Source organism: Lepidochelys kempii, chromosome 1 (genome assembly GCF_965140285.1).
Source record: "Lepidochelys kempii isolate rLepKem1 chromosome 1, rLepKem1.hap1, whole genome shotgun sequence".
Classification (NCBI taxonomy): domain Eukaryota; kingdom Metazoa; phylum Chordata; order Testudines; family Cheloniidae; genus Lepidochelys; species Lepidochelys kempii.
Genome location: NC_136380.1, coordinates 238,741,009 through 238,768,426, shown reverse-complemented (window position 1 = coordinate 238,768,426; position 27,418 = coordinate 238,741,009). Strand labels below are relative to the sequence as shown.

Below are 27,418 nucleotides of genomic sequence, written 5' to 3'. Positions count from 1 at the left end.
AGCTGGAAAGAGCTTTTGGGCTAAGTGCTGCTTGGCTGGAAAGAGGCTTGGAGTTGTGAACTTCTGTGAGCAAAGAACTTGTCTCCTGTTTGATCCCTGCTGCATTCGGGGAAACAGGACTTGAGGTATATTCATGATAAGTAACAGGACTGAATCATAGAAACATCTGATTCCATCCTCCTAATGTAAAGAATCCACTAGAACACAAATTTTTATCACCACTTGGGCTAAGAAGGGGTAAAAAATACCTTACACCTATCCTACCTCTCCATCAGGTGCATGGCCACTGCCTTAAAGTCCTTCCTCTGGAGGGAGGGAACCTCTATTTTTTGGTAGTTTACTTCTTTAGCCCTCTAGCCAAAAGCAAATCTACTACTGCTGCCTACCCAATCCTAGAAACAGGGTCCTCTTCAGCCCAGGTTCAGGATGCAAGTGAGATTCTGCTGCGTGGAAAGGCATCTCCCAAAGCCCACACTCCTCCTTTCACATCCCCCCCTCAATGAGGTCGAGCTGCTTGCTCCTCCCTTCATGACTGAAAGCCTTCAATCTGTGGCAGCATTTCTTTCCTTTGCAGGGGATTAGTTAACTCTTTCTTCCCCTTCTGAGGGGAAGGGGATAAGGTACATCCACCATCACAGCAGATAGTTTGATATTTGTAGTTGGAACGCATTCTATACTGCCACCAGGTGTCAGACTTTTCCTTCTGATATGAACTGTTCTCATAAAGTTTGAAGCCCATCAGTATGGGTATATAAGAGACTGTAGATATATACGTACACAGCCATCGTGTTCATCAGAGGGAACTGAACCCAGGTCTCCACCCCTTGACCAAAAGGGAGATCACCTTAACCTATGGTAATAGAAAGCTGAATAGTTGCTGGGACCAGTCAATAGTGGGAAACAAAAAGAAAAGGAGGACTTGTGGCACCTTAGAGACTAACAAATTTATTTGAGCATAAGCTTTTGTGAGCTACAGCTCACTTCATCGGATGCATTCAGTGGAAAATACAGTGGGGAGATTTATATACATAGAGAACATGAAACAATGGGTGTTACCATACACACTGTAACCAGAGTGATCACTTAAGGTGAGCTACTACCAGCAGGAGAGCGGAGGAAAAAAACCCTTTTGTAGTGATAATTAAGGTAGGCCATTTCCAGCAGTTGACAAGAACTTCTGAGGAACAGTGGGGGGTAGGGGGAGGAAATAAACATGGGGAAATAGTTTTACTTTGTGTAATGACCCATCCACTCCCAGTCTTTATTCAAGCCTAAGTTAATTGTATCCAGTTTGCAAATTAATTCCAATTCAGCAGTCTCTCGTTGGAGTCTGTTTTTGAAGTTTTTTTGTTGAAGAATTGCCATTTTAGGTCTGTAATCGAGTGACCAGAGAGATTGAAGTGTTCTCCGACTGGTTTTTGAATGTTATAATTCTTGACGTCTGATTTGTGTCCATTTATTCTTTTACGTAGAGACTGTCCAGTTTGACCAGTGTACATGGCAGAGGGGCATTGCTGGCACATGATGGCATATATCACATTGGTAGAGGAACAGGTGAACGAGCCTCTGATAGTGTGGCTGATGTGATCAGGCCCTATGATGGTGTCCCCTGCATAGATATGTGGGCACAGTTGGCAACGGTAGGTTATCACTTTACAAGTAGAGCTAGGTGAACGTTTGTTCACTGAAAAATGCAGTTTTGGTTGACCTGAAACTATCTGCAAATTTGACCCAATAGTTTTGACTAGGAAAATTTTTTTCAGGAGTAACAAAGCATGCACAGTTGTTGGTGTGTAGGACTTTATAATCTTCAGCTCAGGAGTTAGGGCACTTACATAGAACGGGGAGATCCAAGGTTTAATGACTGTTCTGGCACAGGGACTTGAACTCAGATCTCTCCTGCATCCAGTGCCCCAACCACTAAGCTATAGGCTACTCTGAATAGAACTCAAGCTCATCTATTAAACTGTTACACTTTGTATAAATATCTAAATATTCATAGGTCAACAGAGAGAGAATGGCTCTGTAGCTGATGATTAAGGCACTTAGTTACGAGGTAGGAGAAGTGGATTCAAATTTTCTCTCTGCCTCATCCAGTGAATATTTAAGTATTTATACAAAACAGAACAGCTTCAACAGGAGAGACTGAGAGCAACCCACTCCAGCATAGACTGCAGGCTGGTGGTTGGGGGTGCATCGGGGGGAAGGGAGGAAAGGCGAGGGCTCAAGAGGGATATGAGGTCAAGTGCCCACTCCAGAGCTGGAATTCAAACCCAGCTCTCTCACATCCCAGGCAAATGCCCTAGCCACTGGACTAAGGATTATAAAGGGAGGGACGCACACAGTTTGCTGGCACAAAATAGATTTTTCCAATTGCTGACAAATGCTGAATATTTTTGGAAACAAACCAAATATTTCCTCTGATTTTTCAGTTTGCAGGCCAAACCAAGAAGATCAGTTAGTCACTCCATTCTAAATACAAGGCCAGGTTAATTTATTTTTCTTCCATTACATCATCAGAAGAGTCCATTTAGTACAGTAATCAGTCAATAAAAGTATTTGCATGTTATATCTTTCTAGGTAGAGCTGAGCAGATTTAAAAAATTGGAAAAAATTAGTTTTGGGTCAAATTAAATATTTCACTTATCTCAAAATTACCCATTTAATTTAGTTGCTGAGTGTTTTTAACCTTTAAAAATAAATCTAATGAAATGTATCAAAAGGAAAAGTCAGAAAGATTGTCCAAAAAAGTATTTTTTTTTTCACCAAAACTATTAGCTGAATTTGACCCAGGCTGGCAAATAGTTTTGGTTGATCTAAAACTGCATTTTCCAAAGAATAAACTATTCAGCTGAAAAATTTCATCCATCTTTATTTCTTTGAGTGACTCAAAAACTGTAGTACACAGGAAATAAATTGCATTGAATTAAAGGAAGTCTTGTGTTTTTGAAAGTTGTTTTCCAAGGCAATGGTTTCATTTTCCACAGAGAAATGTGGTGTCAAATGCCAGAGACTTTCAAGATTCATTTTCCCTTGAGATGTACAAAGACTATACTTTGCAATCTACATTCATTTTTCTATTTCCCTACCATCCATATTATGCTGATTTGGTATTACCAACCTCAACCTTTAAAAATTATGAGTCAGGCCACAAACATCATGAGATTTATGTAAATGCCATGAGATTAAAAAAAATACATTTTGGGGTCTCTGCTGCATGTTTTAATTTTTCAAGCTTCTCTCCGCAACCCTGAAGACTAGAAACTTACTTTTTAAAGAATGAAATTCTCTGAAAATTTCAGATAACAATTCCAGCAGCTGGTACCTTTGTAAAAACACCATGTGATGCTGTATGGAATATGGGAGATACTTTATGATATTGTTGAAACCAACATTGTAAAAGTGCAGTGAATCTTACCAAATATACCTTGTAAGGTATCAGTGGAGAAGTTCTAATTCACTCAATACGATAATCTTGTTTGTTTGTTTGTATCACCTTTGTATTGTGGGTAATAGATATGTAGGGAATATATATATTTACAAACGTGTGCTGCGTTTCTGGATAACACTCCAGATAGATCGGCATCAGCATTGCCTAGCCTGTTCGATGACCCATCAACTGTACAATAAACCCATTGAAAGACCAGGGACTACACCTTACGAGTCAGCAAGATATGTAGGGGTACGTCTATGGACAGAACTCTAAGGCATTTTCGTGCCAGGATTGCCATGTGCTGTGAAGCTTGTGTCTGGGACACAGGAAGTACCAATCACATGGCAAAAGAATGTAAAAGGCAGCTGCATCTTCTCCATTTTGTCTTCATTTCTGCTTCTGACCTCTGGAATAACTTTTCTACAACCTGAAGCTCTGAACAAAGGACTGAATGACCCAGTCAAGTTGTGGATATGTTGCAGAGGGACTTTCAAGCCAGCAAACTTACCAGTACTGCTAAGAACCTGATATATGGACTTTGTAGTCTCTGTATGTATCTGATTGCTTGACTATTTAACAGCTCTCTTCTTATTCTTTTTTCTTCACAATAAACCTTTAGTTTTAGACACTAAATGATTGGCTGGCAGAATGGTATTTTGGGTAAGATCCAACCTAATATTGACCTGGCAATATGACTGGCTCTTTGGGGTTCAGAAGAACATTTTGCAAATGTGAGCAGAGTTTTAAAATAACTTCTCACTGTACTGGGTCTAGGTACTGATTGGGACCCAGGGAACTGGAATGCAATAAGGGGGCTGTGTGATTTCTTTTTTCAACTTCTTGTAATTAGTGTGAGAAATCAGAAGTACAGTCTGTGGCAGGTTGGTGAGTTTCACAGATATTAAGGTCAGAAGGTACCATTATGATCATCTAGTCCGACCTCCTGCACTACGCAGGCCACAGAATCTCACACACCCACTCCTGCGTAAAACCTCTCACCTATGTCTGAGCTATTGAAGTCCTCAAATCGTGGTTTAAAGACTTCAAGGTGCAGAGAATCCTCCAGAAAGTTACCCATGCCCCATGCTACAGAGGAAGACGAAAAACCTCCAGGGCCTCTTCCAATCTGCCCTGGAGGAAAATTCCTTCCTGATCCCAAATATGGTGATCAGCTAAACCCTGAGCATATGGGCAAGATTCACCAGCCAGATATCCAGGAAAGAATTTTTTGTAGTAACTCAGATCCCACCCCATCTAGCATCCCATCACAGGCCATTGGGCCTATTTACCATGAATATTTAAAGATCAATTAATTGCCAAAATCATTTTATCCCATCATACTTCAGTGTTAGCCACCAGTTTTGGGAGTATCTGCTCTCCCTTTTGCAGCCTACCCTGACTTTGGCATTTTCACTGAGGGCTGCCCCAGGCACACCGGGTCACACACCAAATATGGTGACACTGCAATAAGCTCTTTGGGGCAGGGACTGTCTTTTTGTTCTTTTTCCCGAGCACAGTGGGGTCCTGGTGTGACTCCTAGGCTCTACTGCAATAGAAATACTACATAATAAGTCTTGAGAGTTGACAACACTGTAGATTTTCTGAGGGATTTAATCAGATCCCACAAGCTTAACAGTGACAGATCTAGTCAGTATTTGGATGGAAGCCCTATTGCAAAAGAACCTGTCACTTTTATAGACAGCAGTTCTCTTCCCTCCAAACCACTATGGGTACATACATCTACACAGCAAAAAATACTGCAACAGTGAGTCTCAGAGCTCGGGTCAACTGACTCAGGTTTGCGCCACGCAGCAAAACATAGCAGTGTAGATTTTCAGGAGTGGGCTGAAGCCTGGGCTCCAAGTCCTTCCCCCTCATGGGATTTCAGACTCCATCCCAAGCCTGAATGACTACATGGCTAATTTTATCTCTTATCACAGGCCTGAATTAGTTGACCGGGGCATCTCGGCCTCACTGCTGTGGTTTTTGTTTTGCTTTTTGCGTGTAGATGTACCCTGTACAGCAAATCCCCCAGCACACTGTTTAAGGGAAGAGAACTGTGAAGCTAACTGTTCCATGTTCCCAGTGAGACTTTAAAAGGACCTCACCTACTTGTACTCATTAAAATCCCATGACACTGCTGACAAGGGAAATAACTCCCTATTTTGGAATTTGACATGTTGACACTGGAGTTATGTCAACATGTCAAATGCCAAAATAGGAAGTTATTTCCCTATCTGTTGGGTATGTTTTGGATATTGTATTTTTGCCAGGTGAAGTTGTTAAAGAGCTGCTGTATTCCAGAGGTGATGAGTGAAGTGATTTCTGTAAATGCATTTGATGAGCAAAATAACTGGGTTATTTAAATAATTATAATAGTACTACCTAACTCTCTCACAGAGTGCTTTTCATTAGTAGCTCTTAAAGTGCTTTACAAAAGAGGTCAGTATTATCCCCATTTTACAGAGGGGGAAATCAAGGTCCAGAGAGGTGAAACGATGGCCCCAGGTCATCCAGCAGATGACCAGGAATAGAACACAAATCTCCTGAGTTCCAGTCCACTGTTCTGTCTACTAGGCAACTCTGTCTCCAAACAAGATATTTTAAAATTGTTTATATGTAAATGTGTGATGCAATGATTTGCTAAACAAATTTCTAAGCGACTTTATTAAGTTTAAGCCATAATTAAATACACGTTAACACCTTATACATTTCCCCTCACCATTTAAAAGGCTCTGCTCTGTAGCCATTTTGCTTGTGGAGCTCTCATTGACAGCAACTGGAATTATGCTGCTTGAGCAGCTACAGGGACAGACCCTAAGCTTGCAATTGTTTGTGGTACTTGGTAAAAAAAATATAACAACTCATTGGTATTATTGCTAAGGCCATTCATAAATACATATGAATTTCATTAAAATATGCCAGATGACTGACTGCAACAAAGCCTGTAGACTGTTCTCTGATGCCAGGTCTGTCAATTAAGGGTAAAATTTTATAGGGCTGTCTCCATAGGAGAGAAAGTGGAAGAATATTCTAGGACACTGTCATAAAACTTGGGAGACTTTTCATGCTGCAGAAGTTTCTTGTCAAGGATGCTTCCTCTGAACCCTTGGTCATATTCTTGATTCAGATTGCTGTATCTGCAAATGAAAACAAACAAACAAACAAAGCAATATGACCCTCCTTTTAAGGATTTGCTCTTCTGGGGTTTTGCTGTGTGACCTTGGGCTAGTCACTTCCCTCCCCGTGCCTCAGTTCTCCCCATCTGTAAAATGTGGATAATAGCATTTTGAGATCTACTGATGAAAGTGCTGTAGAAAAATTAGGTAGTAGTCTATAGTCGTGATAATTTAAAGGAACAGGCATGAAATAAATTAAAAATTAGGGAAATACAGTACTTTATGAATAATTCATACTTGCATTTTTCAGCAATGGGCCTCAAAGCACTTTACTGAACTTGTGGATAATGATATTCCACTTTATATGGGGGAAACTGAGATACACAGAGAAGAAATTGATCTATCCATTGAAAGAATCGGAGTCAAAAATATAGTCCAGAGCTAACCCTCTAGATTAGCAACTAGACATTGCTGCCTCCTGGTATAAATTCAGATTTGGATTAGGCATGGCATTTATGTGGTTGGCAAGATGCCTGCGTGGTCCTTGGTGTTGCCAAGTTAGGGAAATCTGTAATAAAACAAGTCAGATTTTTAATCAGGCCCTGTTACTAGAAGCACATTTCCCTCAGAGGTATTCACTTCAAGAACAACAAGGAGTCCAGTGGCACCTTATAAGACTAACAGATTTATTTGGGCATAAGCTTTCGTGGGGAAAAAACCACTTCTTCAGATGCATGGAGTGAAAATTACAGATGCAGGTACTATATATAATGACACACGAAGAGATGGGAGTTACCTCACAAGAGGAGAACCAGTGTTGATAGGGCCAGTTCGATCAAGGTGGACGTAGTACACTCCCAATAATAGATGCAGAGGTGTCAATTCCAGGAGAGGCAAAGCTGCTTTTGTAATGAGCCAGCCACTACCAGTCCCTATTCAAGAGCAAATTAATGATGTTAAATTTGCAAATGAATTTTAGTTCTGCTGTTTCTCTTTGAAGTCTGTTTCTGAAGTTTTTTTGTTCAAGTATAGCTACTTTTGAAAAGGACAGTAAACTGTCTAAACTCCTACACGCCATAGGGGGCTGCAGCAGGGGTACCCTCAACTCACCTAACAATATTGTTAATCTATCCAACCACATACTTAGCTCAGTGGAAGAATCTGTCCTATTTTGCGGACACTCTTTCTGCCCCACCACCCCCATGAACATGATACAGTTCTGTGGTGATCTGGAAGTCTACTCTCATCATCTCCCACTCAAGGAATATTTTCAACATACCACTGAACACTGCACTGATCCACAGGAACCCTCCTACCAACACTACAAGAAGAATGATTGTGTGTGGACTTCTCCTGATGGTCGAAATGACAGACTGGACTTCTACATAGAGTGCTTCCGCAGATGTGCACAGGCTGAAATTGTGAACAAACAGCATCAGTTGCCCCATAACCTCAGCCGTACAGAATGCAACGCCATCCACAGCTTCAGAAACAACTCTGACATTATAATCAAAGGGGCTGACAAAGGAGATGCTGTAGTCATAATGAACAGGTCAGATTATGAACAGGAGGCTGCCAGGCAACTCTCCAACACCACATTCTACAGGCCAATATCCTCTGATCCCACTGAGGAGTGCCAAAAGAAACAACACAAGCTACTCAAGAAACTTCCTGCTACAGCACAGGAACAAATCTACATGGACACACCCCCAGAGCCCCAAACAGGGGTATTCTATCTGCTACCCAAGATCCATAAACCTGGAAACCCTGGATGCCCCATCATCTCAGGCATCGGCACTCTTACAGCAGGATTATCTGGCTATTTGGACTCTCTCCTCAGACCCTATGCTACCAGCACTCCCAGCTATCTTCGAGACACCACCGACTTCCTGAGGAAACTACAATGCATTGGTGATCTTCCTGAAAACACCATCCTAGCCACTATGGATGTAGAAGCTCTTTACACCAGTATTCCACATGAGGATGGACTACAAGTGGTCAAGAACAGTACCCCTGACGAGGCCATGGCACACCTGGTGGCTGAGCTTTGTGACTTTGTCCTCACCCACAACCATTTCAGATTTGGGGACAACTTACACCTTCAAGTCAGTGGCACTGCTATGGGTACCCGCATGGCCCCACGGTATGCCAACATTTTTATGGCTGACTTAGAACAACGTTTCCTCAGCTCTCCTCCCCTAGCACCTCTCCTCTACTTGCGCTACATTGAGGACATCTTCATCATATGGACCCATGGAAAGGAGGCCCTTGAAGAATTCCACCTGGATTTCAACAATTTCCACCCCACCATCAACCTCAGCCTGGACCAGTCCACACAAGAGATCCACTTCCTGGACACTACAGTGCTAATAAGTGATGGTCACATAAACACCACCCTATACCGGAAACCTACTGACCGCTATACTTACTTACATGCCTCCAGCTTCCATCCAGGACACATCACACGATCCATTGTCTACAGCCAAGCCCTAAGATACAACTGAATTTGCTCCAATCCCTCAGACAGAGACAAACACCTACAAGATCTTTATCAAGCTTTCGTAAAACTACAATACCCACCTGGTGAAGTGAGGAAACAGACTGACAGAGAAAGACGGGTACCCAGGAATCACCTACTACAGGACAGGCCCAACAAGGAAAATAACAGAACACCACTGGCCATCATGTACAGCCCCCAGCTAAAACCTCTCCAGCACATTATCAATGATCTACAACCTATACTGGAAATTGATCCCTCTCTCTCACAGATCTTGGGAGGCAGGCCAATCCTTGCTTACAGACAGCCCCCCAACCTGAAGCAAATACTCACCAGTAACTACACACCACACCACAGAAACACTAACCGAGGAACCAATCCCCGTAGCAAACCTCGTTCCCTACTCTGTCCCCATGTCTACTCTAGCGGCACCATCAGAGGACCCAGCCACATCAGCCACACCATCAAAGGCTCATTCACCTGCACATCTACTAATGTTATATATGGCATCAGGTGCCAGCAATGCCCCTCTGCCATGTACATTGGCCAAACCGGACAGTCCCTCATAAAAGAATAAAAATGGACACAAATCAGACAACATACAAAAGCCGGTAGGAGAACACTTCAATCTTCCTGGACATTCTATAACAGATTTAAAAGTAGCTATACTTGAACAAAAAATCTTCAGAAACAGACTTCAAAGAGAAACAGCAGAACTAAAATTCATTGCAAACTTAACATCATTAATTTGGGCTTGAATAGGGACTGGGAGTGGCTGGCTCATTACAAAAGCAACTTTACCTCTCCTGGAATTGACACCTCTTTATCTATTATTGGGAGTGGACTACATCCACCCTGATCGAATTGGCCCTGTCAACACTGGTTCTCCACTTGTGACGTAACTCCCTTCTCTTTATGTGTCATTATATAATGCTTGCATCTGTAATTTTCACTTCATGCATCTGAAGAAGTGGTTTTTTACCTATGAAAGCTTATGCCCAAATAAATCTGTTAGTCTTTAAAGGTGCCACCGGACTCCTTGTTGTTTTTGGGGATACATACTGACACGGCTACCCCCAATACTTGACTTCAAGAATATTTAGTGCCCACATCAAGCTACCAGCCTTCCAGCAGAAGAATCATGATTTAGTTGCGGATTGGTCCTGCTCTGAGCAGGGGGTTGGACTAGATGACCTCCTGAGGTCCCTTCCAACCCTGATATTCTATGCTTCTATGAATCATAGAAATTAGAATTAGCAAAGTTCAATTAGCTTATCTCAAGGGTTCTCCATGTTTTTCATAGTGTGAATCACATTTTGATAGAGAGTTTATCTGTTGGACCCCTCCCTTCCCATTTGCAATGGTGTGGGCTGCTTGTCCTTGTGTCGGTGACTGAATAGCATCCCTATGGCAACTTGATTACAGGGGAAATATTAGTTATGTATTTAGTGTATTTTTGGATTTTAACGTGGTTCAGCAGCTGGAAACAAGGAGGTAGAGACAGCACTATGTCCCCAGACAGCTTTGCAGACATTATTGGTGGTCCTATTGGCCAGAGTTTGGGAACTCCCAGATTATACAATCTATGGCCTACTGGCAATATAGAATTTATGCATTTGAGTGCCTTGAGTCATTTCACCATCTCCAGCAGGGAGTCTAGCTAACATTAGTATATAGCTGAGAAGCAGGAAACATTCCCTATGCATTCCTTTGCTCTATTCCATCCTATTATACTTACATTCCCCGAAACAGTTCCCTTCCATCTTTAGTGTTTGCATTCTTCACAGAATTTTAGATTTTTAAGGTCACTTTAACAGCTGGGACAAAGGATGTATATTTTGTTTTTAATCTTATCCCAGTCAAAGTACTTTCAAGCCCCTTCTGTCCAAGGGGGAGAGAGACAATCCTGAACTCTGACCCTCTGCATGGTAATCCAATGAACTAGTGCTCATGAACAGTCAGCACTGTTTTGTTATAAGGTTTATTTGTAATTTTAATAACAAATCCTACACACACTAGTGAAGTGTCAGATTATCATTTTCTGGTACTTACCTATGTGAAATGGTCCAGAACCCCAAGGTGTTCACCACCATTAATGAAGCCAAGAAGAAGTAGAATCTCTCCAAGTTACCCTCATTTAGGAAGTTTGGGAACCAATTGCCTAGTGAAGCAAATATTTGAAGCAGTGTTAGTTTAGTCAGCTGGCTAAGAGGTAGGTCACATATAAGTTATTGAAATATAAGCTTTTGTAAGAGCACCCAGATCCTACAGTGATGAGTGATTTGAATTCTATCATAGATATTTATATAGTCCCATTACCTCAGTATCTGAGCACTTCACAATCTTTAACACATCTATTATACCCTTTTACGGATGGGTAATTTAGGCATAGGGAAACTAAATTACATATCCAAAGTCACAAAGGAATCTATGGTGGATCAAGGAATTGAACCTGGGTCTCTAGTTAGCACCCTAAACATTGGCCTATCCTTCCTCTCTGATCATCTTCTATATGCTTGTATTACACACACACAAATATACATTAAGAGAACATTATTAAAGTTGCAAAGTCAAGTATTCTAAAGTTGGGAAATGCAGAATTAAGGTTGCCCATACAACCTTAATTAAACCTCTTGTGCATATGCCTTATGATGCAGTCTTTAATTACATGCTCACATACTATTTTTTCCACAGGACACTCACTGAGTGCACAGAATGAATGGTGTTCACTTTGTGAGAAATTATTCAACATTTTGTTTTTTCCTCATTGAGCAATAGGTGCCCCCAGGCCTTATTTATGGCACCCTATTAAACCCTACTCTTGAGACATTAATAGTTTCTTCCACTTTCCACTCCTCAGATGTCTCATCCCAGTCCCACTTTCCTTGCCTAGCAAATCCTAGTCTCACCCCAGTCTCCTCCTAACTCCACTCCAGTCTCCTTGTCCAGCCAGTCTCAGATCCACACCTCCCACTTCCAGCTCCTCATCCAATCTGTCTCTTCCCTCACCCTGGCACCAAGCCACTCCCCCTTGCTCACATTCCTGTCGTAACTGGCTCCCAGTCCCAGTCTCTGTCCCTGAACTCTTCATTCAATCTCAGTGTGTTTCCTCCCCACCTGCTGCTCATTATCTCAGGCTCATTGTCCAGCAAGTCCCAGTTCTCCCCCCAACACCAATTCCTTGTCAGATGCGCCTCGGCTCCTTCCTCCCTTCTTTTCCCTCCACACGGGTTCCTAGTCCCCATCTCCTTGCCCAGCCAGTCCAAGTCTCCCTGTAGCTCCTCATGCAATCTCAGTCTCCCTCCCACCTACTGGCTCCCAGTCCCAGTCTGTTCACCCAGACATTTGCAGTCCCCCCAACACAGCACCCAGATCCAGTCTTCTTGTCCAGCAAGTCCCAGTCTCTTTCTCTCTGCACCCCCCACCATTTGGAACAAAACCACATTTTTCAAAATTTGCTGTGAATGGGAAATGTGCTAATGTATATCTGAGAAGGTAAAGTCAAAGTGCTTCAGGCCTTCCAGCAGCACCATCCACCAGTCACTGAAAAAACAGGAAGCTTTGCCTTTTTGTTGCTTAACATACTGGCCATGGATCTGCAACAGCTAGGACTTTCTGGTCCTCTTTATGCTGCACATCATAGCTATTTGTAAATGCGCTAAAAGCACAGACCCTTACCACTTGGCCTTTTGGTAGTATAGAGCCTATGACACATTTCAGCACTTCAAATTCCAGCAAGTAGGGGTCAATGGCACATATGCACATACCCCAAATTCTTGAGGTGTTTTGGACAGTAACTGTAATACTTTAAAAATTCCCCCCTGCCGGTCAGATATGCTGTGCACATCACAATTGCAGGAGCAGATTTGCTCTTGGTAACTGTAGAGATTGGGTTTCACAGAAGGAAGCCAGTCATTAGTTAGCCTGGATTTCCAGAAGTTGAGTTCATAGAATATCAGGGTTGGAAGGGACCTCAAGAGATCATCATATATTTCATCATCTTGAAGGATGATGAAATATAGTTAACACACAAAACCAAACTGAAACCACAGAGTGACAGAGGAGCTAAAATATCAGAACAAAACTCTACAAGGCAGTATCAAGCCCTTATTCTAACTGGGAACTCAGCCTGCTTATCACCAAGAAAAACAACAGCTTTCTTCACTCCCCCGTTTCCAGTGTGAAGTCCTCTAGCATTAGAAAGCAGCTTTTCCCCAGAAGGTTTTGCTAAAAGGGGAATAAGAAAAACATAGCTTTTCCTTTTGCAGTTGTGCCATTGGAAACTAATAGCCTTAATTGACGTAAGCTGTCTGATGGCATTCTTAGCTCAGTTTGCAAGAGCTACTTAACCTAATTAGAATGAGGAGAAGGAAACTACTTCAGTTTGAGAGAGTGACCAGTCAACGGACTGAAAAAAGGATCTCTGCTTTCCTCTTTTATCCTCATACACTTTCATCCGTACCTCAAAGTTGTAAACATCTCTTGGTCCACTAAGCAGTCCCCTTTAGATCTCCATGGATTAATAAGGATCAACTGTAATCAGTACAGTAGTTTTCCCTCCTCCTCCTCCAAACTTTGTTCTGCACAGTGATGCCTCTCCGCCTGTCAGAGAACAGCACCACCTCACCTCTGCATATGTGGTTCCCTTTGTGGTATTACCTCAGAACTAGTTTTAAAATGTATCATTTAACATTGTCAGTTGACTGAGCTCCCAGGTACCATAACTTCATTTTAGTATCATATAAACTTTTACTGTCATAATTCACAATCAGGCAGTTTTTCATTTTACATCCCCCAGTGGCCGATAGAAAAAGGAGGGAGAGTGAGTGTATCTGATGAAAGGAAAAGCAAGCATGGGGTTCTGTACTACAGCTTTTCAAAGCAGAGTTCACACTGTCTGTTGGATTATTTACATCTGTTGGTCTAACTACGTGAGCAGCAGGAGCTTCGTAATGGAACTGGGTTTACAAGGGAATCCAAATAGAAAATATGTCATTAAAATACCACTGAATTATAAGAAAAATGAATTTAGTTCCACGCCTGTGCTCTGTAGAGTTTGTGGCTTCCAAGAAAACGGACCCAAAACAGAGTCCCTGAGACTGAGTTTTCAATGCTGGTGAAGGACTCCAAATTAATAATGTTGGAAATGGAAGCCCTCTTTTCATCTGCAGAACAAGAAAAGTGATAAGCAGCATGATCTAGTCGATAGGACAGTGGACTAGGAATCAGGAGACCTGGATTCTACTTCATGCTGTGCCACTGACCTCCTGTGTGACCTTCAACAAATCACTTCTCTCTGGGTTTATTTTCACTCATGCTCTTTCTCTGCCTTGTGTTTGAACAGCGCCTAACCCAGTGGGGCCCAGATCTGAAGTGGGGTCTTTAGACAATAGTGTAATAGAAAATTGACAAGGAAAGCAACAATGCAAGCTCTCCCTCCTCTGAATCAGAAGGGATAGTTTTGGAGTGAGAAAGTTGTTCTGTCTTCAGGGCAGAGGTAAGACAATAGGCACACCGTGACAAGGCTCCACTTCCCACAGCCCTGTCCCTGTGTCATGCCCCCCACTGCACTCAAAGTGGGAGGCAGCACTGGGGCTTCCTTACCCCTCTCCCCCCCACTAGTTCTGGCAGCAGGGGCCATTCTCTCCCCAGTAATAGCAAAGATCCTCCTCCAGAGAGGCAGGGGTGGCAGCAGTACTGGGAGTCTTCTAAACACATACCTAGTACCCAGCATGTATTTGTATGGGAGGCCCAGGCCTGCTGCACAAGGAATGGTCCAAAATTTTCAGTCAAAACTGGTTTTCAACTGAACATTGGCCTTGTGTTTAAAAAAAAAGTTCCACAGAAAGTTGAGACTTTCTGGGGCCGGACGAGTTGCATCCGAGAGTGCTAAAGGAATTGGTGGCTGTGATTGCAGAGCCATTGGCCATTATCTTTGAAAACTTGTGGCGAACTGGGGAAGTCCCAGATGACTGGAAAAAGGCTAATGTAGTGCCAATCTTTAAAAAAGGGAAGAAGGAGGATCCTGGGAACTACAGGCCAGTCAGCCTCACCTCAGTCCCCGGAAAAATCATGGAGCAGGTCCTCAAAGAATCAATCCTGAAGCACTTACATGAGAGGAAAGTGATCAGGAACAGTCAGCATAGATTCACCAAGGGAAGGTCATGCCTGACTAATCTAATCGCCTTCTATGATGAGATTACCGGTTCTGTGGATGAAGGGAAAGCAGTGGATGTATTGTTTCTTGACTTTAGCAAAGCTTTTGACACGGTCTCCCACAGTATTCTTGTCAGCAAGTTAAAGACGTATGGACTGGATGAATGCACTATAAGGTGGTTAGAAAGTTGGCATGGGTAGTGATCAATGGCTCCATGTCTAGTTGGCAGCCAGTGTCAAGTGGAGTGCCCAGGGGTAGGTTCTGGGGCCAGTTTTGTTCAATATCTTCATAAATGATCTGGAGGATGGTGTGGATTGCACTCTCAGCAAATTTGCGGATGATACTAAACTAGGAGGAGTGGTAGATACACTGGAGGGCAGGGATAGGATATAGAGGGACCTAGACAAATTGGAGGATTGGGCCAAAAGAAATCTGATGAGGTTCAATAAGGATAAGTGCAGGGTCCTGCACTTAGGACAGAAGAAACCAATGCACCGCTACAGACTAGGGACCGAATGGCTAGGCAGCAGTTCTGCGGAAAAGGACCTAGGGGTGACAGTGGACAAGAAGCTGGATAGGAGTCAGCAGTGTGCCCTTGTTGCCAAGAAGGCCAATGGCATTTTGGGTTGTATGAGTAGGGGCATAGTGAGCAGATCAAGGGACGTGATCGTCCCCCTCTATTCGGCATTGGTGAGGCCTCATCTGGAGTACTGTGTCCAGTTTTGGGCCCCAAACTACGAGAAGGATGTGGATAAATTGGAGAGAGTCCAGCGAAGGGCAACAAAAATGATTAGGGGTCTGGAACACATGACTTATGAGGAGAGGCTGACGGAACTGGGATTGTTTAGTCTGCAGAAGAGAAGGAGGGGGGATTTGATAGCTGCTTTCAACTACCTGAGAGGTGGTTCCAGAAAGGATGGTTCTAGACTATTCTCAGGGGTAGAAGAGGACAGGACAAGGAGTAGTGGTCTCAAGTTGCAGTGGGGGAGGTTTAGGTTGGATATTAGGAAAAACTTTTTCACCAGGAGGGTAGTGAAACACTGGAACGCGTTTCCTAGGGAGGTGGTAGAATCTCCTTCCTTAGAAGTTTTTAAGGTCAGGCTTGACAAAGCCTTGGCTGGGATGATTTAGTTGGGGATTGGTCCTGCTTTGAGCAGGGGGTTGGACTAGATGACCTCCTGAGGTCCCTTCCAACCCTGATATTCTATGATTTTCTTTTAAACAAAAAGTTGAAATTTTCCTTGGCGGGGGTTGGGGTGTGAAATCTGCCCAGCTCTATCCTGCACTCACACAGCGTCATCTACTGGGGTGGCCTCCACAAAGCTGTAGGGCTTGAAGTTAAAATTCCATTGAGACACATGGGGGAGCTCATCTCTGCTAGGTGAGACACATGGGGGAGCTCATCTCTGCTAGGAGCTATTGCTTCGGGATGTCTGAAGACTCAAAGCCTCCCTGCATGGATTAAAGTCTGTTCATGTTTTCAAGTTTTTCTTCTACACAATGAGACACAGAACTTTACTTGGTCTGTTTTGATTGTTCATTGTCTTAAATGGAAGCTGAGACTCTATTGTAATCACAGAAATCCAGGAGCTGGTGTCTCAGACACTGACTTGTAGTGTCTATGCTTTTAATTGGCAGCATCTCTACACCCCGGGTCAAGTCCTTGGCTTTTCTACTGAGATTGCCAACAAAAGTCCCAGTTGTGGGGATGGTTTGTCATGTGGATACTGGCTCACTGGGAATTAGACTTGCACAACAGTTCCCCTATTTCCAAGTTTATTCCAACATGAAAATTCTCATTGTTGATTCATGCTGTTAAATGTTATCAGCTACTTCTAAGCACGGATAGATTGAGATCCTTTTCCTTTTGGGTGTCAATGAATTGTGTGTGTTCCATGAGTGATTGGAAGAGCTACTTAACCTAATTAGAGCCATTGCAATCAATTTTACACAGAAGATTCTCATATACTACAGTGATGGGTGGCAATATAAAATGCCTCACAGCCTTAGTGGGGCTCAAGCTAGCATGCTAAAAATGGCGATACGGGCATTCTGGCTCAGGCTGGAGCTTGGGCGGGTTTCAGAGCCAGAGCCTGAGCCACTATGTCCACATGTCTATTTTTATCACTCTTTCTTGAGCCGTGTTAGCAAATCTCTGTCTACCTAGGCTGGGAGGCTTGCTCCCAGCTGCAATGTAGACCTAGCCTAAGACAGATGGTGTCTGGCTTGCACATGTATACAAAGAAAGAGGTAGTGGGTTGGGTTTTGCTCCATGCAAAGCCTGGCCTAATATGGGGAATGCAAGGACCACACTATGCCAGGTTTGGATGGAGCGCAAAGCATATGCATGAGGCTAGTGCTGTTGCAGGCACTAGCCTCTCCAAAGCTGGAAGGGAAAGGCAAGGCTGTAAAATCACCATTTGTCCAAACAAGTTAGCAGGTCCACCTGGATACAGAGAAAAATGGATGCTGCATCTTCAGGGCTGTGCCTGGAGCTCTAGCTACACCACCTCCCTTGCAGGGCTGTATCTTGAAGGCACAGCAGAGCCCCAGGCTGGATGAGTAGTGTAGTTTGTTTACTGTCATATAGATAATGCCATAAACTCATAGTTAAAGGGTACAGATAGAACACAGTGAATACATCCCACCGACCAGTCTATCCTGAATAAATCCCAGATACTTACCTTTAACCCACTACTGAGACTTGGAGTAAAAAAAAACAAACCCCACTTAAATTCAAATCTTTCAAGAGCCTCATATATCCCTCAATCAATCAATCAAGTGATGGGATATAGTTAATGCTTATCACTCCCAAGTCTAAGTCCATGCTGTCTCTCATCCTTATCGGTTAAACAGGTATCAGTGGACACTGCCATCTGGACGGTAAAACATCTTTTGGCAGTATCATATTTTGGTGATAATCACACAGGTAAATTAAGAATATTGGTACCAGAGATCTTAACAGAAAGAGGCAATCTGGACTAATTTCCTCCCCTTTGACCCCCCCCCCCTTTACATACTTGCATTACTACTTTTAGATACATTTTTTCTGAAATGATTAGCAAAGGAGGACAGGTTTAGTTTTGCATCTCTTCCATTAAAACGTCAGGAGAGGTAAAAGATGCGAAAGAGATCAGTTTCCCAGCTTGTACTGAAAATATCACTGTCACCCGTCATCTGTTTGCACTCATCAGATTTCAAGAAGTCTTATTTTATCATATTCACACCATCCTCCTTAGAGGAGTTAAAATGTGATTAATGCAGCCTAGACTCTGTGTGACTGATAGCTGATCAACTGTGCCAATAAAAAATACCCTAAGCTAGCGATATGGAGCATGATCCAAAAAAGGTTTAAGTTGTTTAATCAACACCTTTCATGCTCAGCGGTGTAATTCACAAATTTTATCCTTTCACTGACTAATTCAGTATGTTCTGAACAGCTTCCCCAAGAGCATGGGTACCACTGAACTAGGGGTGGGAGAATGCAAAATAGTTTAAGCTCTTGTTCCAGTAAACCTGAATCATGGGACAATGCACAACACACCTTGTTGCATTTAGCTCCACAACAGCACAATTCATGTGTCATCCTGCTTCACTGTCACAGAAGGAGGCCTGGACTTCAGAACCTAATCCAGGTTCAGCTGGCTTAAAAGCAACCGATTGAAGTTGGTTTGCCTTCCTCCTGCACCATGAGTTGTTCAGATATTGATTATTTTTTTCAGAGTAGCAGCCGTGTTAGTCTGTATCAGCAAAAAGAATAGAATAGGAGGACTTGTGGCACCTTAGAGACTAACAAAGTTATTTGAGTATAAGCTTTCGTGAGCTACAGCTCACTTCATCGGATGAAGTGCATCTGATGAAGTGGGCTGTAGCTCACGAAAGCTTATGCTCAAATAAATTTGTTAGTCTCTAAGGTGCCACAAGTCCTCCTGTTCTTTTTGATTATTTTTAGCACTCTTTATCATGGAACTTAGCTTTCTGAGGGATTGGGGTGTAGCTGATGTCAGTATTGGCTAATTGGTACTGGCCCTTAGTGTCATTCTCAGAAGTGTTGCCTTTGAGGAGAATAAGTACAGTAAAGTGGTTCCCTGCATTGTTCATACCTTCAATCTTACATCATGGAGACCAGTGACGGGGTCCACTCACCTCCCGTGAATGCCCTCTATCAGCTATGTGTGTGCCTGTTCTCTTTCATCTCTGCACTGCTCATTGTGCCTTCCACTGGCATAGTACCTTCCACTTGCCTGAAGCCCCAGCACCTTCACTCCAAGGCTGAAGTTCTGCTTGTGTCTCTTCAGCCAGCCAGGAGCGCCTTCCTTGCTCCCCTAGTTCCTGCCAGCAACTGAATCAACTTTGACCAGCAGCTCCTTGGCAGCTTGGAGGACTTATCCCTACTGCTTTTTCCTGGGGTGGGGTGTGGTCAGACCATGAGAACTCCAACAGGCGTCCCCCAAGTCTACTATACCTCATCACAAGACTATTAAAAACAAAGATGGAAGGAAAAGTGAGTGAAGAGTTGGTCCTGATTCAGTTTACAAAGTCTCAGGGACCCAACAAACCCTGAAATTAGGGAACTAGACTGGATCTTTTATACCCCTTCTTTATGTAACTATTTGAATCCACAACCATATTTGATCATATTCCATGACCATAACAAGATTAATACCTATCCATTATCCATATGTGGCATTGCGGACTTCATTAATTAATCTTCTACTCTTTAATATTAATATATTGTGTCAATCATTTCTTAGTTCCTGTAAATCACTGGGGTCAAACTGCCTAGTTAACATATTGCAGAAGGCCCCCAAGTCCCCTCTAATTTGCGTAACTTGCAGTCACCTGTTTACCTGCACAGCAAGAGAAGGCATAAGTGGTTACCTGGGTATGTCCTCAGGCCTATATAATTTTAACAAAAAACCCCTGCCTTTGCCTGATTAGAACCTAGACTCTCATGCTCAGCCTCATACCAATAAAACGGGCCACTAACGATAATAAAAGCACACTAACACAATTATTTATATTCACCTACTTCCTATTACAGCTTCAATAACTTCCATTATTATTTCTGTAAGCATGCTTACCAGATATATGATATTTTACCCCAAAACTATAGACCCTCCATGATCAGGTCAGAGGTCAACAGTCAACAATAAGGTTTTTAAAGCAACAAGAACTACTTTACTCATACCACTTGTAGCAATACAACACAAGCACCAAGAAAGGTAATCAAGAATGACATGAGAGTAACAGCCTAATACAGACACTTTAATCATGCAAAAATAATGGAATAATTTGGAAAAGGGCATCATGTCTGACACTATTTCCAGAAAGGGCATCAAAACATAGATGGAGCAGCAGTGAATTCTTGCATTCCTTTGGAAATGAGGCAAGAAAACCTCTGCTGGTTTCATTATAATTTAAACTCAGCTCAAAAGGTCTGAATTTTTACAAACAAGCCTAGCTTAATTCATGGTTCAGAATCAAAAGTTGACAGAAGTAAGTACCAAGTATTACAATATTCATAAAGTCTCCCATTTAAGAGGTTATACAATAGAGATACAGAAATATTTACATTATATTTAAAGGTTGTGTGTCTGTCAGAGATGCTAGTGAGTGGCCACCCATGAGGACTATTGTGAGGGGCAGTCCAAGTCTCTGGATCCCCTGAGGAATGTTAAGCCCCTGCAGCCTGAACAGAGTTCACCCACTACTCCAAATTCAGGGTCCCCTAGGCAAACTCTCAGACCTTCTAGCTGGCACCCCCTTCTGAGAGTTGGAACTCCTGTCCATCCACCTGGGCACACTGCTGACCCTTGAGACTCCCCAGTACTTAAACACAGTCCTTTACCAAAAGTTCACCCTAAAGGTGTGAAGCTTCTGCTTTATTACTTGTCATGCAGTAGTTGCCAAACAGTCAACACACACACTTCACATAGTCTAACACCTTTATGCTCTTTTGCACTTAGTCATGTACAGCACAGGAGAGTACAGAACAAATAACACAAACATATTAAACCTCAATGTCCCTTACTCTCAAGCTCACCATCCCCTTGTGAGTCTGTGGGGAATTAACTGGGTTCCAGCAGGCATTGTGTCCCTACCTCATGAGGTGTTACATGCTAGGTTGCTTCTTCTTCATGGACAGGAGAAAAAGGACCCCTGAGCAGTACAGCTTCTGTCCTTTTAAAATCTCCAGTCCCACTGTGTCAGGTGATACCCTTGCCAGCCTCCCCACATGAGCACAGACCCTTGCCAAGTGACTTCATTGCAACCTTCTCACTGCTTAACTAGTTTTTCTTGACCGGGACTAGTCTTGTCTACAGTGAAATGAGCTCCAAGGATAGGGTACTTAAGAGTCAGCTACCCTCTTCTGTTATTCTTTTGCCACCATCCTTTGGAATTTCAATCCAACAGAGGTAAAGAGACCATGCAGAAGGCAAAAAGCTGCACATTCAAAATGGTGTTTGCAGCCTGACACAGACACATAAGGTTCATAATCTCACACAGAATTCATAAATTGTACAGTCATATTCCCAAATCACAGTATAATTCCAGGAATGGTTGCTAGGAATAGGTGAACTGGTTCTGGTGAGGGTCGAGGCAAAAGAACCTCAGAGGAATCTCCACCCATTTTTAGAATGGAACTTCTGAGGCCCTAAAAATATATCAATCACATGAGAATGAAAAAGAGTAATATAAGTGTTCTCACTGGAAGAACAGTAGGACACCATTTAAGAACAATATTCCACTTGATTCTCATTATAGGTTTGCAGACTCACAAGGTGTGAATAAGAATCAGTCTTTTGAGGGGCTTATCCAGGCCAAACCCCAAACCTTATGAGTTCAGACAACCACTGAACCACCTCAGAAATAATCCCCCTCAGTGGAAAGTTGCTTTCAGTAGCTGTCTTCAGTTCTGTGTTCACTCACAGGAAGGCAGTAATGCAGATAAAGATGTGGGTTGAGATTTTGCAAAGATGACTATGGGATTTAGTCACACAACTCCCATAAAAATGTAAGAGGTGAATGGCTAAATCAGCCAGTTGCCTTTGAAAATCTCAGCGACAGCTGGTTGAAACTCAAAATTTCCTTTCCATGGGAAATTCTGACAATTTTAAATATTTTTGTTCTGAATTGGAACAAAAAGTTGATACTGCAAAATTGCTTGCGAATCAAAAATTGCTAAAAAAAAAGTTCTTTTGGATCAAAGTGTTTTGTTCTCCTGCCAAAAGAATTGTTTCAGTTTTGACTTTTGTTTGATTTTATATTTTTTTAAATCAGTAATTTCCTATTATAATTGGTATAACAAAAAATATAAAATGACATCATGTTGTGACATGACATGAGTCTAAACATTTTGACTTTTATAACATCATATACATTGTTATATTTAATTATAACAAACATCAAAATGATAGTTAAAATAAAACTTTTTTCCTCAACAAAACAAAATATTTCAACTTTTTAAAAAAAATCATTTTTATAATTTTATCACTGAAAATTTTGACAAAGTTGATACATTCTGGGAAAATGCTGATTTAATGAAATCAACATTTTAAAAGGAAATGTGCTTTATTGGAAAATTTTTGACCAGCTGTAACCTCAACTATTAGGCCTGTTGGCCCTTCTGCTTGAAGACTTGTAGGTGACTTGTTGAGCTAGGCATTTTAATATCCATTTTCATTTCTAGACGGAACTCATGGCTTGAAATAAAATTCTATCTAGTTGAAGTGTTAACTTAAGCAAATATAAGAGAAACTTCATTACAGAAGTGAAACAGATTAAGATACCAACTACTTGTACATCCAGATCTTGGAAGCATGGATTAATATTTTCTGACACATACTTTTTCAATGCTTCACAATCTTTTTAACTGCACTGTTCCCCAGGATAATGTCTCTTGGAGACATAGGTTCAACCCGAGTCGCTCTGAAAATTGGCAGCTGTTTGTACTACAGCCAGCAACAGTAGCATGTTAAAAGGGTGCTTCTTGAAATGTGGTAATGATCAAATTTATGGATGTCAAGCAATCAGCAAAACTGGTACCAAAATATGATACCTATTTTGGGCATATAAACAAAGACCCTATCCTTTTGTTCTAAGTACTTCCTTGCGTTTTAAAGGTAATTATAAAATAGATAACTCCAACATCCTAACTGCATCTAACAAAGGTTCATCAACAAAAATGGTATTTTTAAGAACGGTGTGCCAGATTCCTACCATGACCAATTCAGAAGAGTAACCAGGTCAGATTTATAATAAATGCTGTCAGTTGGTTGAATGTATGGAATTGGCTTAGAAATGCCATGAGAATGAGTTTTCTGGGAATGCTAGCTCTTTTCTAAGTGGGACAGAAATACTGTGAAAATATCTTGTCACAACATTTTCTTATTTTTGGGTTCTGGCAGCACCTGGGCATGTGTGAAAAATGAAAGAACAAGGAAATATTTAACTTCAAAAGAAAGGTTCAGTTAGAGCTTGGTTTCAGCTCTGGGATGAGGTTCAACTTCACCCTTATTTTGCTGGCTGTATGAAATTTGAGGTTGAGCTTTTCATAGCTGACTAAGCATCAGACTGTGCCACCTTTACTCACACCGAGTAGTACCTTATGCCATTGATGCTCCCATTAAGGTCAATGACTATTTGCAGAGTAAGATACTACCCTGTGGGAGATAGGGTGGCAAAATATGGCCCTGGAGGGAGTTAGCCACATATTTCTTGTTATTTCAATAGGAGCTGTCTCTCTAAATCTCCCTGTCAGTTTTGCAAATCTCCACCCATTTTTCTTGTCCTTACACTCAGGACCCTGGTACAATGTACCTACAATATATTCTACTATTCCACCTTTTGTAAAGCACTGAACACACATTCTGGTGGCTCAGATGATCCCCAAGTAAATGTGGCTGGGGATGCACATGTGCTGAGGGTGCTGGAGGATGAAGGGTGCTTGATAGCCAATTTATTGCCCATGATTTCAGAATAGAAAGCACGGGGCTCCTCACAGATGCCATTCTCTAATTACACCACCTATCAAAAGTAAGAGGACTCATTAAAATTTGATGAATATAGCTGCAAGTCTATTTCCTATCTTAATTCTATCTTAATTGTGAAAGTAAATCAATAAACTTTGGCAGCCACTCTTATGCTGTTACATGCTTCTCCAAATCAATAGCCAATAGGATTAGAAAACTCATCTCTCAAACATACAGCATGAGCACATTCTTACCTTGAGAGCCTACGTATGTTGTCTGAACAATAAAGGCTCCCATAAAACAAGCAGCTCCATTGAAGATGGTCAAAAAGTGCATGGCGATCCCTCGAATTCTGCCCGGCACAAGCCTGAATGTTAGTAAGGAACCTTTGCAAGGAAGCAGAAGATAGTTACAAGTTACACAAGGAAATAACCTTTCAGGGATGGTGAGGTGAATGATACAATTATTAGAAATCCAATGAATTTAAAAAAGAAAAGAGCACAGAGTCTACTGCAACAGGATACACCATGAAGCTTATATTCCACTGCTTTTTAAATATACAGTGAAACCGGCTCATTTTGTAAAGGCAACCACAACTGATAGAATGTGACACTTCAATAGGTTAAGTTAAGCCTGCTTAAAATGATCATACAGTTGACCATCCCAAATCAGTCATCTAGTAATACTGCTACTTTGCATGTGTGTATTCCTTTCCATCCAATGATCACAGTGCCTTTTACAATTCCTTAATTTAGCCTCAAGTGGGAAAGTTCTCGTTTCTCCATTTTATACAAGAGGAAGCAGGTTGTGAGATGCTGTATCTGACCTCAGGCAAGTCACTATAAGTGGTGGAGCTAGGAATAGAACCCAGATTTTCAAGAATGACTAGTGATTTTGGGGGCCCAACTTGAGAAACCTTGAAGAGGCTTGGATTTTCAGAGCATGGAAGATCAGTACCTCTGAAATTCATACTGCCAATTTAAGGTATTTGATGCCAGGTACCAAAAAACATAAGGACCTCTCCTCCACAAAGTGACTAGTCAGTTTTGAGAAATCTTGCCTCTCCATCCCAACTTTCAGCCCATGTCGTAACCAAAAGTCTGACCATCTCTAGTTGAGGGATCTTACTAACAAAACAAAAACAGCAGACGCTACATGTGGTAGCTTGGGGAGGCTTTAGAGAGATTAGAGGTGTTTCTTAATGCACTACATTGCTTTATCTACACAAAAGTTTTCCACCGTTACTAACAGCAATTGCACTAGTGCTTCCAACAATTGGGGGTGCTAGTGGAGACAAGGCTGCCATGGTTATCAGTGTTTTTAGATGGTGTCATTTAGATTTGTTTTGAGCAGCATTTAATGACATATTAACAATGCTAGTGGCTTCAGCAGCTTTGCTACATTCATGCTCCCCACCTGATGGGTGGAGATGCATCAGTAGGCGATTTTTGCACCTTTCCCAAAAAAAGTTTAGTGTACAGCCTAATGCTACAGTGATGTTCAAGCATTTCAGAAATGGTGCAGGGGAATTTAATCATCACCCTGTTCCTTTGCAATGGCTTTGCTCAGTGGCCAGAAGAGTCAGTAGAAAATAAAAATAATCAATAAAAGACCATTTTTTTTCATTTAAGTAGAACAATATTTTTGTGCAATGCTATTAAAGCAAACTATGTGGCTCTAGAGATCAAAACTAGAATGTGGAATAGAGCCTTTAACCTTTAGGTGACCTATGTAAATGCAGTCCTGGATGGCAGTGACCTACACTCCTTACTATCCAAAGACTCTTTGCTTATACGAAGAGAGACCAGCCTGGAGACCACTGTTGGCAGGGAACCTTGTGACAGCCTTGGAGAGACCCCAAACCAAGTATTGAAACAATCTTGTATCTCTAAGGAGGAGCCTCCTCTCTCATGGAGTAGGCTTGATTCACCTCTCTGTGCTATACCTCTTCTGTGGAACAAATAGAGAACTCAGTCTCTGTGGTTGTCAATGCCGCACCTTAAACAAGCAGTAAATTCCCACTGGTAACTCGTCATTTGCCACGTATTCACTCCTTCACAGTGATATTTAGGTAGTTGCACCTTTAGTACAAAACTAGCAATTACTTAAAAAAGAGTGAAGCAAACTAGTTGGTTGCCTTTAGCCTAATTACAAATGAGTTATTAAACTAGATTATTAGGGAGGTACAGAAGGAGTCTCTATGTGAACAAGCCAAATTGAACAAGGAACTTGCCTCCTCCTGGGTTTCAATTTTTAAGCATATCAGAGAAAAAACAGTTGATAATGAGCAGAACTGCTTCTTTCATCATGAAAAGTGACCCATCAAGACTATTTGCCAATTATTAACTATGGACTTCTGCCTCAGTAGAATTTCTGCTGTGATTCACAAATGTTTTCTGCCCAGTTTTTTGCACAGTTGTTTGTTCTCTTTGGTATCAGCTTCAGCCATTGCCAAAGTCTCTAGTCTTCATAATCTCACTTTTGGAGCTCCTGCTACATCTACTCCCATCAACTCCAATCCTCCATCTCCTCTCCCTTTCCCCCTCCTTAGTGGATATTGCAGCAACGTTCATGGAAAGAATTCACAATGCGAAGACTGTCGATAGGAGATCCCAGTTCCACATTTGGATGCTTGAATCATCACGGAGTATAACTGACACAATACAATCACTGTCCCCATCCTTGATTTTCAAGTCCAAATGAAGGATTTGGAAATCTTATTAAGAATTTAGGTTTTGAACCAGATTTCAGTAAGTGGTGCTCTTAGCTCACTCAGTAGTGCAACCAGAATTTGTGGGGAAGGGGAAGGTGACCATATGGCGTGCTGTGTGTATGACAGTACAGTCTATGGCCTTGTCTTCACTGCTGAAAAAAAGGTGTAGTTTTTTTAAATGAGGGGTAACTAATGGAAGGGCTATTGGATTGTTTAATTGTATCATGAGATAAACCATGAGATAAATGTCCCTATACCCACTCCAGGGGTTGGACATTGGTGAGTTTACCTCATGGTAAAACTGAAGTTCCTGGTCTTCACTGTGTGTTTTTTAACCTCAGGATAGCTTGCACACATTAGTTACCCCAAGATAAAAAAAAAGACACTTATTTTAGCAGGGAAGACAAAGCCTAAGAAGTTGTAAAACCAATATCCAGACCACTTGTAATCATTAAGTGCAGATGGAGCTTTCTTTTTGCAAGACTAGGGGTGTAAAGCACACGTCCTGGCCAAATTCAGCTCTG

General features: G+C 41.9%; 1 protein-coding gene across 1 annotated transcript in view; it reads right to left on the bottom strand.

Moving 5' to 3' along the window:
* Positions 1-6,425: 6,425 nt before the first annotated feature.
* The window catches only part of SLC15A5 (solute carrier family 15 member 5), a 65,974-nt gene continuing 44,981 nt past the window's right edge, over positions 6,426-27,418 (bottom strand). Inside the window, exons 8-10 of the mRNA XM_073329880.2 lie at positions 24,436-24,567; positions 11,102-11,210; positions 6,426-6,573 (exon numbers count right to left, since the gene is read on the bottom strand). Coding sequence (XP_073185981.2) covers positions 6,426-6,573; positions 11,102-11,210; positions 24,436-24,567 — 389 coding nt within the window. The remainder of the gene's footprint in view (positions 6,574-11,101; positions 11,211-24,435; positions 24,568-27,418) is intronic.